This window comes from Scylla paramamosain, chromosome 3 (assembly GCF_035594125.1).
Source record: "Scylla paramamosain isolate STU-SP2022 chromosome 3, ASM3559412v1, whole genome shotgun sequence".
Taxonomy (NCBI): domain Eukaryota; kingdom Metazoa; phylum Arthropoda; class Malacostraca; order Decapoda; family Portunidae; genus Scylla; species Scylla paramamosain.
Window position 1 is genome coordinate 6428444 of NC_087153.1, and position 19057 is coordinate 6447500.

At 34.3% G+C, this 19057-nt stretch overlaps 1 protein-coding gene across 5 annotated transcripts in view; it reads left to right on the forward strand.

Annotated features, from left to right (window-relative positions):
* Window positions 1-19057, forward strand: part of LOC135089636 (late secretory pathway protein AVL9 homolog) — a 54837-nt gene that overhangs the window by 17137 nt on the left and 18643 nt on the right. For 4 of the 5 annotated variants that reach the window (XM_063985485.1, XM_063985515.1, XM_063985524.1 and 1 more), the window contains 4 exons: window positions 4930-5119; window positions 9798-9902; window positions 15880-15988; window positions 18298-18430. In XM_063985485.1, coding sequence (XP_063841555.1) covers window positions 4930-5119; window positions 9798-9902; window positions 15880-15988; window positions 18298-18430 — 537 coding nt within the window. The remainder of the gene's footprint in view (window positions 1-4929; window positions 5120-9797; window positions 9903-15879; window positions 15989-18297; window positions 18431-19057) is intronic. The other variant, XM_063985504.1, reaches the window with a different exon arrangement.

Sequence of the window (19057 nt, forward strand, 5' to 3'; positions counted from 1 at the left end):
ACATATATTACTGCCTGTCTTTTCTGCTCACTGATAACATCTTGTCTTCATCTTATCCACTTTTCTGTATATTCCTCCAAATATGCATAAGCATCATACACTTGTGCTTCAGATATGTCATTTCAATAATTTCCTCTAAGACTGACACCCATATAAGAAGTCTTGATTTTTCTAGCACTTGACTACATAGCTTTAAGGATAACTGTTTTTTCCTATGTCCTATATAAAGCTTCCTTTCACTTTCCAAAGGTATGTAAACCAGCATAACAAATTCTCACTGGTCTATTGTGGCATAGCATGACATGTACTGGTCACCACCTGATGGTTTTGGAGGAAGATTCTCTCTCTCTCTCTCTCTCTCTCTCTCTCTCTCTCTCTCTCTCTCTCTCTCTCTCTCTCTCTCTCTCTCTCTCTCTCTCTCTCTCTCTCTCTCTCTCTCTCTCTCTCTCTCTCTCTCTCTCTCTCTCTCTCTCTCTCTCTCTCTCTCTCTCTCTCTCTCTCTCTCTCTCTCTCTCTCTCTCTCTCTCTCCAGTGGATGCATGAACACCTGAGAGAGACAAGTATAGCCTTTGGCTCCTAATAGCAGGATTGGGAGTAGCAGAACTGGAATGAAGATGATGCTTTGAGGCAGAAATAGCACAGGGTATATTCAGTAGGTAACATTACTGCCATGGAATACTGTATGCACAAGGTCAAATTATAGCAAGAAGGAAGGAATAATTTATAGATTGGTAGAGTTGGTCAAATATGGTACCCTTGCTGGAGAAATTGAGAGTAATGGAAAGATATGCTACTATGAGTAAGATGAATATGTGTGAGAGTAAAGGTTTCTGTACACTTACAGAACAAAAACAAGAGAGGGGAAGGAGGAGATGGAATGTGCAAGATTCTAGTGATAGACATCAGTAATAAAGGTTTTTAATGTGAACATGTCCCCCAAAAATTTTTTCCAAGTAACAGGTATCAAATAACAGTTTCTGGTATCAAAAGCATCAGGCATGAAGCAATAAGAAAAGAGTATTAGTGAAGAATGACTCAAGTAGTGAATGATAAATATAGAAATGTGAATGAAGATATGAATTCAGGTAATGAATGATGAATATGAAAATATGAATGGAGATATAAATTCTGCCAAGGTTTTTTGAGATCTCCAAAATGTTATTTTAGATTTAACAGAGATGAGATGAATAAGAAAGTGATGAAGTGGTGAAAAGGCTGAATGCATAACAGACTAAAAGGTAGGGAAGAGGTGAGAGAAAAGAGAGATGTATACAAGAAAAGGGAGGAAATAAATATAAGTATGCCAGAGCAAACAATAGATGCAAGGAAAAGGAGTATATATATAGAGTGTATTTTTTTTTTTTTTTTTTATATAGGAAGGACACTGGCCAAGGGCAACAAAAATCTAATAAAAAAAATGCCCACTGAAATGCCAGTCCCATAAAAGGGTCAAAGCATGTCTTGAAACCTCCCTCTTGAAGGAATTCAAGTCATAGTAAGGTGGAAATACAGAAGCAGGCAGGGAGTTCCAGAGTTTACCAGAGAAAGGGATGAATGATTGAGAATACTGGTTAACTCTTGCGTTAGAGAGGTGGACAGAATAGGGGTGAGAGAAAGAAGAAAGTCTTGTGCCGCGAGGCCGCGGAAGGAAGGGAGGCATGCAGTTAGCAAGATCAGATGAGCAGTTAGCGTGAAAATAGTGGTAGAAGACAGCTAGATATGCAACATTGCGACGGTGAGAGAGAGGCTGAAGACAGTCAGTTAGAGGAGAGGTGTTGATGAAATAAGTAATAGAAGAGAGCAAAATGGAGATGATAGAGTAAGAAATATAAGAATGATGAGAGTTTATATTTGGAGACCATATGTGAGTAGCAAAGGAAATTAAATAAAAAAAATGTATACAAAGGTACTTTAAGAGAGAATGACACTGTGAAAGGAAGGTTGATCAAGTATTTTGAAATTGTGTGAATGTAAAGAGTGAATATGAGGCAAATTTGACATGTTAGACAATGTTAGGTGGTAGTGGACTGGTGCATAGAGAAAATTAGAAGGAAGAAGGCAATTAAAATAAGTAAAGATCTGAGAAATTAGATGGCAGGAGGAGTGGATGAGATTTACTGTGATGTTTAAAGTATACAGGAGAAATTAATAGAATGTATGCTCAGTATATTTTGGGGTATTGTAAAAGATATTGGAGGTGTATGGGATAGATGGGAAATTGTTGAATTAAGTGAAAGCTTCTCATAAATATGGAAACACATGCATGTATTAAAGCAAATGGAGAAGTTATGTGCCATTCAGTGGAAGCTGAATCAAGTGAGCTGTGTTAACCTAAACAAGTTTGTAAGCTGAGCATTGATTGGCTACTGCCACATATTCACAGCTCAATTATTTTTATTGCTTTTATTGCATATATATATATATATATATATATATATATATATATATATATATATATATATATATATATATATATATATATATATATATATATATATATATATATATATATATATATATATATATATATCAATTTGAATATTTTGATTAGTACATACTGCAATTCAGTATCTATGAAATATGATATAATGTTTCAGTTATGACACACACACACACACACACACACACACACACACACACACACACACACACACACACACATATATATATGTGTGTGTGTGTGTGTGTGTGTGTGTGTGTGTGTGTGTGTGTGTGTGTGTGTGTGTGTGTGTCACAACTGAAGCATTATATCATATTTCATAGATACTGAATTGCAGTATGTACTAATCAAAATATTTAAGTTAATCAAGAGAAATAAAAAATTAATAAACTAAATTTGTCAGTGAATGGATCACTGACAGTGTCATTAAGGACATGAAAGACAAGCAGGGCAACCACTGCAACAGAACACACAGCTTCCTCAGATTTTTATGGCATTATTATTTTTAACTATAAAGGTGTCTTCTATTCACCATGGTCAGTTTCAGATCACAGATCTGGCCTTGCAGCCCATGTTTTATTTACATCTTGATCTGGATTTATTCTGATCTGAGTGATCCAGATCATGATATGGGTGATCTGGGTCCAAAGGTGGGTTATAGCTAGCTGAAGCTGCTAGCAGCAGCCATATTAGTGGCTGAGCACCCTCTACTGGGAACTTATTTAGGGGAATGCACAGCAAGAAAATGGCTGATATGTCTGAGGAATAAAGTGAATGATAATGAATCATTGCAGAATGCTGCTGTGGGCACAGAATGTGAATAGTGGTGGTCACAGATGCCAGAAAAAAGGGAGATATTACAAGCCACACCAAGCCTTGGTTTAATGGCCTCTGATTATAATTATGTGGCCATTACCGCTTCTACCAACGACTACATGATGAGGCAAAGAAAGATAATACTTGTTCGGTCAAAAATAATACATCTCTACTTTGGAAGTGCCTCACTAATGGTGTCAATAGTGTCAGCATATAGGCCAGGCTAGCCTCACCTTACGTCCAAATATTTTTTTAATTTTACCATTCTGTACTTCACCACAGCAACTACTTTCAGCTTTGTGTGAAACTTCATTATACAACGTTCATAGCCAAGCACAGAACCCAGTCTCATGCTGCCTGTGTAGGCATGTGGCTGGGACTCATTGGTGGCCTTCTTGGCCCAACTTCCTCAGGAAATGTACAGTAGGCTGTAGTCCTTGTTGACACTTCCACAGTGGTGAGTATCAATAGTCTGCTACTTGTGACAGCTGTGCAGTGACAGTGGTGAGCATCAATTGTCTGCCACTTGTGACAGTTGTGAAGTGACATGCTTGTGTTGTTATTTTGATGAGTAATGGCCACAAGTGTTCTTTTTAACTAGAGTGAATCCAAATCGGATCCAGATCTAGATGAGTGATCTAGAGCTGATCAGTGTTGTAAAGAGAAGATGCCTTAAGAAGGCAGATGTGTACCATTGTGGTGGTTGTGAGGCAGCAGTGAAGCCCAACTCTGATGTACTTGATGGCAATGTCTGTGATGCATTCATTGATGGCTTTTAATTATAATTCTTTACTTCTCATGATACCCTTAAATACTGTGATCATCATCTTAACATTGCCTTTTTAGTATTCAGAATAAAATTCTCCAGTTATGACATGTAAAAAAGCAGTAAAACAATTTCAGATATCTGAACTGTGAATATATGGTAGTAGCCAATCAACATCCAGCTTACAAACTTGCCTGGACTCAAGCAGCTTGCTTGATTCAGCTTCCAGTGAACAAGCTATATTTAGATCTTCAGAATAAAAGCAGATATGGGGCAGAGTAATGGAATATCCCTGTGGCTGTTTGACTTATTATGGATATTGTGTGAAAAGAGATGACAGCAAAATTTTGGTGTTAAATTGTAAACAGGCTATATTTAGATTTTCAGAATAAAAGCAGATATGGGGCAGAGTAATGGAATATCCCTGTGACTCTTTGACTTATTATGGATATTGTGTGAAAAGAGATGACAGCAAAATTTTAGTGTTAAATTGTAAATGTGTGTAAATAGTGCTAAATGTTTACTGAGTGCAATTATGTACACACTTTATTGTTTTGATTGTGGGAAATAAAGAGTAACCTACAAAATTCTCTCTCTCTCTCTCTCTCTCTCTCTCTCTCTCTCTCTCTCTCTCTCTCTCTCTCTCTCTCTCTCTCTCTCTCTCTCTCTCTCTCTCTCTCTCTCTCTCTCTCTCTCTCTCTCTCTCTGAAACTTTAGTGTTAGGAATTCTAATAAAGTGTGCATGAGATTAAAGTGAATTTTAACTTTACCTAATTACTTTTTTGCCTTTTTCTGTAGTGAATGATTTATTTAAAAAAAAACACTTACTGTAAATGTTATATTATATTTAACTGAATTTTGTTACTTATTTTCTTCTCTTTTTTTACTACCGCTTGTCTACACACAGGGGTGTTTGTATCTGATGCCGTGAGGGTGTTTGGCCGAAACATCTTGGTCCTGTTCAAGTTGATACTCTTGGAGAAGCGAGTGTTGTTCTACCACAGTCCAGTGGGTCCATTGGTGCGCACTATCACCTCCCTCATGGCTCTCTTCCCTGACAACTTCCCCAATGGCTTGGCTCATGCTGCTTCAATGAGGTTGGTGGCCACTAGTAAGATTTTTCCCAAGGAGTATTTACCTTTTTATATTAGAACTTATACTTAGTGACATTTGACTCTTTAAACATTGATAATCAGGTTTTTGTAAAACAATAACATTTGAAATGCAAGCATATAAGTGTTTATTTTCATATAGACTGTAATAAGGTGTGCCCAAAAAATATTCAAGCAAAAATATAGGTATTCTGAACATAATCATAATTATTAAAATTTTTTGACTTTTTATTTTATATACACAAGGAAAATATCTTCCTTGACTATCACTTGTATTGAAAACTTATTATATTAATATTTCACCTTAGAACAGAACCAACAAATTTATTGTAAAAAGAATTATGCAAAATGAAGTTAACATCAGTTTAATGAAAAATTAAATAAATTGTATATGTATATCCACTTAGCAGCCTGACAAGGCACCTACATTTACAACCACATGAAAAGAATAAAAGAAATAAATAAAAAAAATAGATCAATAAATGAACAAGTAGATAAATAAATACCTAATACAGAAATAAGGAAGTAAATACAATTAAAAATTAAATTTACTTCCCCTCTTAGGCCTTAAGGGTGGGGAAAACAGATCTTCAGTGAACAAATTTGTATTACAAAGTTAATTTAGGCAAACATATCTGAACATCTCCACTCAAAGTCTGACAATAGAACTGGCTTACCTGTGTTACACCATGTTTGTCCCATTCCCTCCTCCACATTGATTCAGCTGATTGGACTAGATGTGGACAAACCTCCTATAGAGGTCTTCAAGGCCATGTCCTATTTTAGTCATTCTCAATTGGCACTTCATTGTTATTATGAAGCAAGGAAGTGTATCGTGAATATTCAACCAAATCTGTAGTCACAATGAGTAGAAACTTGAACTCATGTTTCATGTATTGGAATTATAAATGACACTGGAAGTCTCTATACTATGTTTAGCTACTGACACTTGCTAAAAGATTTTATAGGTGCAAAAGACTTCATGTATCCCCCTTTGTAAATGCAAAAAAAAAAAAAAAAAAAATCCACTTTCAGGGTTAAAGACATTTGTGTACTGATCATGGAATGTAGGATGATTTTTCACTCTGCAAAGTATTTTGAGGAGCAAATGTAGTCATGTATGATAAACCCTTTTCTGAAGGCTTTGGAACCAGCAGCACTTTTGACATTTTTAGCATTGTAAAGATATCAATGTAGATAAAATTACCAACTGTTTCATATCACTCAGTCATGATTAATATAGAAAAGCACCAGAACTTACCATTAATGGCTTTGAGTCAGGTTAAAATAATTAATTTAGGAGTTAGGAGGTTGTCAGTTTAGACTCTTGCCATCACCATCACTACCATTACACTCGGTAGCCTTCCAGGGCAATTTACTCGTATTGTAGCGATTCTTAATCATGAATTTCAGTTAAGTCCTCAGGATGAGTAGGGTTGAGTGGGACCACAAAAGCAACCTCGTTGGGTTTTATGAACCCATACTATTCTTCTGTTTACAAACTGGTTGGTAATAAGTAGAGAGTCATTGTGACCATTGTGAGTCACAATAGCCATTTGCATAGGCAGCAGAGTACATCTTAAATAATCATTTATATTCATCATTGTTAAAAACATTGATTTACATTAAGATTAATAAAAGTATATCCAATTCTTTATCTTAGTAGATGATAAATCAAGATGTGTTTTGCTGTCTGAGTAGGGAGTTAATGTGACAAGTGGTGATGTCACAATACCACATTCATTACCATCTAGTGTGTGTTTCCAAATGCATCAGATCTTATTCCAAGAGTTACATATTAGTCATTTTTCAATCACCTTTATGATAATACACTTTTACCATGAAACAGTTTCTGGTAATCCCTGTTACTTTTCAGTGTTAAATACAAGTTTTGATTTCTAAACAACATTCATGGGAAAAAATAGTTTTCAGAGCTTTTTGATTTTCAGAATACTGGATAAAAGATTGTGAACCTGTAGTAAGTATAATTCTTTTAAATCACATTGCAATGCTGTGCTTTGCCTGCTCTACAATTCATACCTCTATCTTTCAAACATATGACAAATTTATTAAATGATATTTTAATATGCATTGCCATTCAGTCTTGCTGAGGTATCCATGTGCAGCAGTGTTGCATAAAACAGAATAACATACTCCACTGCTAACTCACAAAAAACATGTAGTTTCAGAGCAACCCAGGCATAGCCTGAAAAAAAAAAAAAAAAAGCAGCACCACACCATCATCACTGCCTCTTGAAATATAGCTTTTTGCTGACAACTTTTCATAGAGCAGGACTATATGATGCCTGATTTTTTGGTAGGTTATCAACAAAGGTGGGTACACTTCGTGAAAAAGTTACCTTTGCTAACCAGTAATCTGCCAGTTAAAGTTAGCTTTGCTAACACTAAACCGCTAAACTGCTAAAGTAAATAGCAAAAGCCAATGTTTACAGCTAACCACTAACTTTTACTATATGAATTTACCTTTGGTTTGGTATTTTGACTCAGAAACCCAAGAACACACCTAGGGAGCTGAAATTTTATAATGTTATAGCTTAGAAATAGAACTTTTCAAAAAGTTGTAGCACACCAAGATCAGATAGTGATAAAGGCATATACATCATTATCACATATAAATGAATGAACAAATGAAATTAAACATGCAATTTATATTGGTCATATACATTGTCAGTGACATACCAAAGACCGGCAGTGGATTATTTCTGGTTGGGTACGTCAACTACTCAGTAGTCAGTACTCAACTGTTAAAAACATAATAGTGTATAGTTAAACCTTCATCCATAGTTAGTAAATGCCTGACAGGTGACAGCTCTTCTATTTTGGTTATTACCATATTATGACATCATAATGAAGAGCCTCTAACCACAACAAGACAACTGTCAAATTTTTAAAATCATGGAGAGAAACTTAATAATGAATTATAATTCAGTTTTTATCCATGACTATTATTACTGGCATGTTGTGTCAACCAATTGCATCTTGTCATGCTATACCTGTGATGGAGTTATGCAGCCAATAGCATAGCTGCTGGAGATGTGCATGCAACAAACAGAAAAAAATGTTTTAATTATATTAGCAGACATACAGTTAGTAGAAGCTGCTTGATCCACTAACAGTTTCCAAAGTTAGCAGAAATGCTAATCAGCTAATGAAAAACTTAATTATCTGTGCTAATTAGCAGTTAGCGGATTAGTGGAACCGTGGTCACCACAGGTTTTCAACCATTTTACATTAAATGGTGTTGGTTTTATCTACAAATTGGGTCTCACTGCTGTGGAAACATAAACCAGAGAGAGAGAGACCTAGTGCTCTTTGTAGGCAGTTAATCCTACTTGCCTGTATCATTTGTTATTGTGCTTCATTATACACCTTTTCTTTGTGGGCAAATGCTTTGAAGAGTGCCTTTTTATGCCCTTACACTCCATCTTTTTTTATAACCATATGGTCCCTTTGAATGACTTCATCCATCACCATTTCATATTTCATACTACCTATTATTGCAGAGAAGTGCTTGGGAGACTAATTTCTACCAGATGTGATTTCTGACACATTGGTGCAGTTTTCTTACCAGTTCATACATGAGACACTTTTCAAGCACTGATCTTTAGAGACTGAAAAGTAAACATCCTCTAAAGCATTTGTAATTACACTATTGCCAAGCAGAACCATTTTCCACAATAAGACCAAATTTTATGACTTTTATTTGCCATTTTGGAGCTTTAGATCATAAGAGGGAATGCTAACCAGAATTTTATCCCCTAAGGCATTTGGCCTTAAGATACATGTCCCAGTAATTTTCTGTTGTAAAATAGTGATTCAAAACAGAGATAATTGGTTGGAAACTTCCACAAAGAAACTTAAAAATTTCATGCTGAAAGAAAAAAACAAAATTTTTTTTTTTTTTTTTTTTCCAGTATTGTGTGCAGGAAAGGGTAAGCTGTTTATTTTGTTAAGTAAACACTGTGTTACTTTATTTTACATATTTCTTTTTTTTTCAAATTTTATAACTAGTTTGGCTATTAAACTAGGTACTACATACATACACAAATGAATGTGTGTGTGTGTGTGTGTGTTCGAAGAACCTTATTTGTACATGGTAAATAAATTTTGTATTGATCTATCAGAGTATATTTTTGGATCTTAAAAAGAATGGAAATCAATAATTTGGAGGCCTTGTTTGTGGTCAGTGTAGAAAAATTACATTATTAAGTTACACACTTTGCTAGTCATTTAAGGAGCATAATATAGATTATATATATATATATATATATATATATATATATATATATATATATATATATATATATATATATATATATATATATATAATTATTTATTTATTTATTTATTTATTTATTTATTTATTTATTTATTTCATTTTTTTTATCACACCACCTATGAAAGCTGTGTCATACTGGTATTGAGGCTATGTAATTGAATATAGTGGTAACTTAGATTGGACTATTTTTTTTATTTTTTTTTTTTTTAGTATTATTATTATTATTTACGTATACCCTTTTTAATAAGCTACATCAAATTTTATTGGTAAAAATAACATTGGTGAAAGTCATTGAGAATCTTTTATAAATTTAACGTTTAGAAAAGTTCGAGCTTTTCTTCCTATATGTAATGACACTGACAGGTCACGAGGTCTTCTGGGCCTAGCCCCACTACTGCCCAACCCAGCTGAAGCTGATTATAAGGATGTGTGTTATGCTGAAGATGCTCTCACAACCGGGGTTGGCAGGTAAAACTATTCAAACCACAATACTGTGCCTGACTGGTACATGTGTGTGTCATCTTGCATGTCTGGGCAAGCTACTATGGGAGCAGGATGCTGCACATAAAAGCTAAAAGAAACTAGCAAGGTGTTTGCCTTTTAGTGTTGTAGATATTCTTATTGAAGCTTGCATACTTCTTCACATTGCTATAAGCTGTACTAAAATTTTGTTTGTCATATACCATTTTTACTAAAATGCTTATGCCTTCAAAGGCATTTCTTGGGGGATGTATTTTTAGTGATGTAACTATTAGAATTCCTTTACTAACCACATTCATTAAGTAAGTAAAATTTCCAAACTAAATATTTATGGATATCAGTCTTATTTTCAGAGTACAAGATTTACTGAACACCCTACCACAAAACAAATGGCAAACCTGAAAAGTAGATATTGTAATTTTTTTGTTTGTCTGTCTAGCCATTTATCTTTACATCTACATTTCTGCTTATATATATATATATATATATATATATATATATATATATATATATATATATATATATATATATATATATATATATATATATATATATATATATATAGTCAGGTTGCTACTAACATGTGGATTCAGTTCTGCTAAAAACCCATGTTGGACTCAATATACATAAGATTCATAATGTAAGTAATGGCAGAAAATTTACCATGGTTCCAACATGGCTGAGACAGGCTCCCTAAAAATTAAAGGAAATATTTCCAGATTACCCACAACACTCAAATTTTCTTTTATTTTATACATGTTATTAAAGTTAACAAATATATATGAATTCATAAAGCATCAAAAGGTTAATGAATAAGAACACTACGAGTGGCAGGAATGATGGCAACAGTAGTGCTGGCCCACTCAGTACTCTATCACTGTCTGTAGCAGGAGTGGCAGCAGTGGCACACTCAGTATTATCACTGCAGGTGGTGGGGGTTGGTGGCAGCATAGGCATTAGGCTCATTACTATCACAGTTGGTGGTGGGGATATTGGAGGCAGCAGCATCTCACACCCTCCCCCATGTTATGGACTTATCTGTGGCTTGTTGTGGCCCATCCACACATTAGAGGGTTTGAGTTTCCCCGCATTACATTGTGACTTGGAAACAAACTAACTTCCCACATTAGACTTATATTGAGCATTACCAGTTACCTGTATATATATATATATATATATATATATATATATATATATATATATATATATATATATATATATATATATATATATATATATATATATATATATATATATATGAATTCATAAAGAATCAAAAGGTTAGTGAATAAAACACTACAAGTGTTTACATATATATATATATATATATATATATATATATATATATATATATATATATATATATATATATATATATATATATATATATATATATATATATATACACACACACACACACACACAGTGGAACCTCAGTTACCGAACGTCTCTCATTTTGAACAACTCAATTTTCTAACAGAAATTTTAACTCATAATTGCTTCAGTTGCCATAACATAATTCAGTTTTCAAACAAAGTTACTTAATTTCAAATACTACAAGAGGCAACAAAAGATGCCGTTTATTATTAATTCATAGTTTCTATAAATATTTCCTTCATTTTATATATTTAGAGGAGAGACACAAAGGGTAAAACAGTAACTCAATCTTTGAAATAAGTTAAATGTAATCCCATTGAAGAACCTCAATGTAAACAAACAAGGTTTGGCACTCAGAAGTAATCCCAAGCCTCCTGTGGCTTGCTCTATGACCCATAACGCCATCACTCCTGCACAGCTGCATTTTCCCAGTAGCTCTTCCCAGCAGCAAGATGTCTTAGTGTTATGATCACCTTCATTTTGGCGGTGAGTGGGTTGCTGTCATTCTGTAAGGCTTCCCTCACTTGATCGGTGACAAAGAGAATGCCTGCACGATCTAAACAATATCTTTTGATGAGTTCTGTGTCACTAAGTTCATTCAATACATCCTTTCTGGATTAAAAATTTCTTAGCTGGAGATGTTGTGGAGCGGCCATCTTGGCATTGGCAGCATCAGTTATTACTCACTAAGACATGGTGGACGGGTGTCTGAGAACAGATTAATCTATTTTACATTGATTCCTGTGGGGGAAAATAGTTTCAGTTTTCAGACATTTCAGATTTTGAACAGCATTCAGGAACAAATTAACTTCGAAAACCGAGGTTTCACTGTATATATATATACTCGTACATACATATCTCTTGGTACTTGAACAATGGGATTCTTTCAGGGGAGGCCTTAGCAGAATTATCCACTTTCTGTCTATATCAATCCACAGTTGAGTGCTCTCTCTCTCTCTCTCTCTCTCTCTCTCTCTCTCTCTCTCTCTCTCTCTCTCTCTCTCTCTCTCTCTCTCTCTCTCTCTCTCTCTCTCTCTCTCTCTCTCTCTCTCTCTCTCTCTCTCTCTCTCTCTCTCTCTCATTTTGTATAGCTTAGTTGTTTGTGCTTACAGGTTGTACAGATTGCTTTGTTTGGGTCAAGTAACAGTAACTTGGTCTTCAAAGAACATTTTATGATGTTTTCACTTATAGTGACATGTTCATAATGCCAATTCCTTTTGTGGACTAATTTTTATCATTTATAATGCAATTTTCTTGTGTTCCAACAGTCCCCTGATTTGTGAAGTGATACCTGTGAGTCTACAGCCAGTCTTTCTGACTTGACTTAAGTCATGTGTTTATGTAGGCTCAAGACTACTAATCCTTGTTGTCATTCACTCATTCTCCATGTTATCATCACCATCTGCCTGGTTTTTATATTGTAAATCAGTTGTCTGTTGTCTTTACCTTTTTTGTTGTTATTCAGAAGATTACCTTGTAAATTATTCAATAGAACCATCTCAATTTCTGATTTTGAAATGGTATTGACAAAGGCCCTTTCACACAGAACCACCTTACAGAGCTTCTCAACAATACTGTTGTTCATAAATACTAGAATTAAATGGAAACTTTCACATGCAGCCATGACCACAAAAAGTAGCACTGCAGATTGGTGAGTGGTTGTCTTAGCTGCAACAATAATAGTGCTGCTTGTCAAAAAACCTGGTATGCAGTTGTAGCATTCACATTAAACCACACCCATGCCACTACTACTAAGCAGTTCCATATTTGACCTTCAATTATCCAGATTTCATAAAAATCCAGATAAAACCTAGGAAAAAACAGCAACAAAAAGAATTATAGGAATAGACCCTACAGGTAAGAGTTAGGAGATAGGATTTTTAAGGAAGGAGCTTAGAGTCAAGAAAGAGCTTGAAGATAGGAGGAAGGACCTTGGAGTGAAAAGAAAGAAGCTGGGAGTTGATCAATATTGCTATACCCATTGATGAGATGGAAGATTTAATAGATTAGTTTTTAACACCTAAAGACATCTTGCCAAGAATTTTTGGTGTTGCCATGGACTAAATTCCCTTAACCCCCCTTAGGTGCTATCAGTGCTGTTTGAATTCTTAGGCCCCCACCACTGACAGTATTAGCTAGCCATTAGAACCCTGGACATTACTACATCACCAATCCCAGAACTTGTATATGAGAGTGAGCTTGCTATAAGGTTAACCACTGAAGTTACTTGCCCTTTAAGTGGTATGCAATGAAGTCACATCCTGTGTTGAAGAAAATATTGTATATAGTGAAAAGCCTACTTGAAATAATTCATTAGGGTCATTGTTTAGGGGAATCCTGAAGGAAAAATAATGAGAATAATTTCATTTATGATTCTGTTGTTTTGTGATATCTCAAAGATGATACATGCTGCTCTTTATTATTGTTTTTTTATTGGCCTAATATTGATACATTAATAAATGAATGCAGAATGAACTACAGAAATTTAATGAAGAAACTCAAGAGAAGAACATCACTAGATTGTTTGCCATGGCTGTGGCAGCTGCTGTTTATGTATCTCCATTAACATACATGTCTGCATGTGTGTAGCATAATAAGCCACAAAATATATAAATATCAATGTACAATAGTTTTCTTATATATATATATATATATATATATATATATATATATATATATATATATATATATATATATATATATATATATATATATATATATATATATATATATATATATATAAGGTATCCCAGGAAGAAAGTTATATATATTCTCAGAAATGAAAGACCAAGTCATTGTCATTCTAAGCCAGAAATATTCTATGGTCAAATGCTTTTGATGCTATGGTTTAGAAGTTACAGGGCATTTAGATATCAATGGGCATCAGTAGTAAGTGCCTGTATATGGGCCATCCCATAACATCCAGCTGGTTGCTGTTGCCATATGGCATTCATTATGTCTTAGCTATTATTTGCTACACTGATACACTGCATTCTTGAATTTGATTGTATCTTTATTTCTGAAAATCCTGCTGTGTAATTAAGTAACATCCTCATGATGACAATGCCCACCATTGCTGCCCTTTCCATGCCTGTCCCCCACCTCCACTTCCTCACCAATTCTTACCACATTTATATTAATGTGTCCTGCAACTTTTTAAACCATGGCATTAAAAGCATTTGATCATATACTATTTCCGACTTAGAATGACTTGATCTTTCATGTCTGAGAATATGTGACTTTCCTCCCAGGACACTCAGTGTGTGTGTGTGTGTGTGTGTGTGTGTGTATATATACTCGTGTATATATATATATATATATATATATATATATATATATATATATATATATATATATATATATATATATATATATATATATATATATATATATACCACAATGATTGAAGAGAGTTGAAAGAAAAGTCTCTTAGTTTTTTTTTGACTCAAATGTTTTTGAGCAACATAATTAGATTTTAAGTGAAAGCCTGTAATGATACTCCATTAATTATGAAGAAGATAGCCTAAAACAAATGTTGTCATTATCATCTTCATTATATTTGGGTTCAGTGTCAGTAGTCCATTTCATCAACACAACAGCGTGAGATATATAAACTTATGCCACTTCAAATTTTAACATAAGGGAAAAGATTTTCTTGCAAAATATTCCACACAGCCATTTGCACTCTTATTTTGGCTCATGGCTTTGGCACCATTATGCTTCATTGTTTCACTTCATGAATTAGAGAGGCATTCTTTCTGATAGTTGTTACTAAAAGAAGATGGGTGATTCTGGTGTCATCCATCAATCCTCAGATGTGATGGTAGTGATGGTGATCTCATCAGCCAAGTCATGATTTTATTATAAATTGCAGTGTGGCTTCTTTTGTTTAGTTATTTTTGTTTATGTGCCACCCTCCTTGCTCTGTAAAGCACTGTATAATTATGTAAGAAAAATTTTATTTCATGTAATGAAATTAAAGAAATTGAACAAAACAGGTTGATTGATTGTTATGTAGTAGATATGTGGGAATATCTTCCACTTCACAAAGTATACACACACACACACACACACACACACACACACACACACAACTTGACACTTAAAAGGCATTTCACTCTAAGGTAAAAGAAGTATTACAAGATGACTGTGCATGCTGAGTCTAACTGTCTTCTTGGGGCTTGGATCTTGAACTGTAATATATACCCGTAGAGCTTTGATTTTGTTTTTGTTCCCTGAAGAATATGCTGTATAAGTTGTCAAATAATCTGATTTACTAATAGTTTAAGAGAAGTAACATCATGTATTTTTAACTTTTCAACATCAGTGTACATCATATTAGATTTTGAAAACAGGAAATGCTTTGATAAATTTATATAATAGTATTCAGAGAATGTAGTTTACAAGTTGTCAAATTATGAAATTTACAAATAGTTTAAGGAAATTAATATCTTCTATTTTTTACTTTTCAGCATTTTTACATTATATTAGATTTTTGAAACAGGAAACATCTTCATAAATTTGTATAGTATTCATAGACTAAATATAGATATTGAATTCTTTTGACAATTTGAATTTACTTTTTCAGTAATGAAGCAGATTGTAATGTGGAGGAACTTAAAGCAGATGAAGCTGAAAAATGTGGTTTTGCTGCTGAAGACACCACTGAGGCAATGCAAGTGACAGATATTGCTAAGGTGAGATGGCACAATTACATGTAAATAATAACAGAAATACTTAAATAATGCCATGTTTACAGTACTCTCTCTCTCTCTCTCTCTCTCTCTCTCTCTCTCTCTCTCTCTCTCTCTCTCTCTCTCTCTCTCTCTCTCTCTCTCTCTCTCTCTCTCTCTCTCTCTCTCTCTCTCTCTCTCTCTCTCTCTCTCTCTCTCTCTCTCTCTCTCTCTCTCTCTCTCTCTCTCTCTCTCTCTCCATGCTAAATTTGCATGAGAGATACTGAATTTTGAGCATGAGGAACTTTTGACCAACATTTAGACTGCACTTGCAGCTGAGTCATGTCATTTTTGCATTCTTCTTTAGTTGTTAAGGATGCTTTGTGCAAAGTGGTTAATAATTGATCATCTGTGTTGCCAGATGTTTCAGTATTGTTATATGGATAACTGGCAATCCAAGCCATCTAAACTAAGGAAGTTTCTGTGAAGATTTCTAAATGTAATACACTATTTACTCTATAGGGATGCAGAGTTAGAAATAGAGTGTTCTTTTGCAAGGCTTGCATGAGCTGATCACATTGTGACAAATTTGGAATTAATTACTCAAATATATTAATTAATATATTATTCATACTTGACACTACCTAATATACTGGCATTTATTTGCTGTAAAATAGCTGCCAGTTATTGTTTGATAATCTTGGCAACCTCAGTTTACTGAGGAATCTACCTGCATAGTAGATTGCATAGTGAATGGCTCTTTTGATAATTAATGTTCATGAGAATAATATCAGGATGGGCTGCCATTAAATCGTGACAGATGATGTGCAGGATTGCAATGTTTTGAATAATTTTATCATAATAGATTTGAATTAGAGTGTTGAAAAATTGTCATAAAAATAATTGTATTAATAAGCACATTAATTTCTTATTCCATTGACCAAAATTTATTGCTACATAATGTAGGAAGATAACTTCATTAATAGGGATTAAGTAAATCAGGCATTTTCCATGAAACTGCTTGCATTTTATGTTTCTTTAATTAATCATGTATATTGCACCCATTTATTACCATCATAGTTACTTGTACATGATATGAATTTACTCTATGGGGACTGCAAGTCATTTAACTTTCTGAAATAGTATCGAGATAAGTTTGAAAAAGAAATTATGTATATTTTGTTTTTTTTTATTTTTAATTTTTAATTTTTAAATTCAATTTAGTTTAATTTCTTCTTTTTATTTTTATGCTATTTATTTTTTCAATAAAAAACAGACTTAAAATGTGCTTGAAATGCTGCACTCTTACATTACCCATCTGGTGGTTCCATGCATGTAGGCTTCAACTATGTGTATTTTTCTCTACATGTTCTTTCTTTTTATACAGTAATTAATAACAAACTCAACCATCCACCACTGCCCAGAATTTATACGTGTTGCCTAATATTTTGTACACTAACAAATGTTTTCCTAGCCTGCCTCTCTCTCTCTCTCTCTCTCTCTCTCTCTCTCTCTCTCTCTCTCTCTCTCTCTCTCTCTCTCTCTCTCTCTCTCTCTCTCTCTCTCTCTCTCTCTCTCTCTCTCTCTCTCTCTCTCTCTCTCTCTCTCTCTCTCTCTCTCTCTCTCTCTCTCTCTCTCTCTCTCTCTCTCTCTCTCTCTCTCTCTCTCTCTCTCTCTCTCTCTCTCTCTCTCTCTCTTTCTCTGTTTCAGTCTTATTTTAAGTTCCATGTTGCTCATCATTGTCTTCATCACTACCAGGTCCCCCCTCCCATATTATCAGGTGTGCACTGTAGTTCAAAAGCAAATTTACAGTTGTAAGAGATGGAACACTAAAAAACTCAGCTGTCAGTGAAAATATATAACTGGGAGCAGTGGACAGGATTCTGATATTGTATAAGATGGCAGTGAAGTAATGATGACCTTCCAATCAGGCTATGGCAGTTTATTTCTTGATATTATCACACAAAATTCTAGTTATGGAATATTTGAGGACCACTGTGCAACATAGATCAACAGAATGAAATAAGAGATGAAATGATGGAAAAGTATGCCAAATATACATGCTCCATTCTGTACTTCAAACAGATTAAAGTACCAAACCTTTGAATAGACAATGCTCAACCTGTACCTCCATGCTAGTGGTTGAGGTTCAGTCCCTCTCTTACTTTTCCTTAAGAATATGTTGTTCAATTGACATATTTCACTTTACAATTATTAATTTCAGTCCTTTGCCCTTGGCGTGAGAAACTTTTGTGCTGCATTATTTATTATATATTTACTTAAGACTGAAGTGGTTTGTAAACTTGAAATTCATTTTGAGAATCTTTTCTTAGGAGGCAGATCCAAGTGAAAGCAGCTTAATCCTGGGAAGTGATAAAATAGAAGAAGAGTCTGAACCAAGCAAGATCATTAATGTTACCAATGAAGATAGCATGCATCATGTTGAGCTGTCGACTGACTCTGCTCGTGAGTAATTTTACTTAACTACTTTAAGTTATATATGTGTATATACTCTAGCATTATTTAGTATGGAATTGTGTTAATTTGCCACATATTCATCAGGTTATATTCTCTATCTTTTAAATCTGTTGTGGCTGTGTAATTAGTTAGGATAGAAATGGAGCAATCTCCCATGAGAGTGATTCTACATTGCGCTACCAGTCCACTCAAGAAGCTCTGCATTGTGTGTGTGTGTGTGTGTGTGTGTGTGTGTGTGTGTGTGTGTGTGTGTGTGTGTGTGTGTTTGTGTGTGTGTGTGTAACTTTTCTTTTTGTCACCCTTATTTTATGCTAGCCATGACTTCAAAAGAAGAAGGAAGTGGAATCCATGGTGCAAAACGCAAACATAACACAATAATAAAAAAGGAGTGGAACATTGCGCTGCCAGTCCACTCAAGAAGTTCTGCATTGTGTGTGTGTGTGTGTGTGTAACTTTTCTTTTTGTCACTCTTATTTCATGCTAGCCATGACTTCAAAAGAAGGAAGTGGAAACCATGGTGCAAAACGCAAACATAACACAATAATAAAAAAAAAAAGGAGTAGAAGTACTGCAAAAGCTGAACCATGATGTTTCCATTCATCATGTGTGTGAACC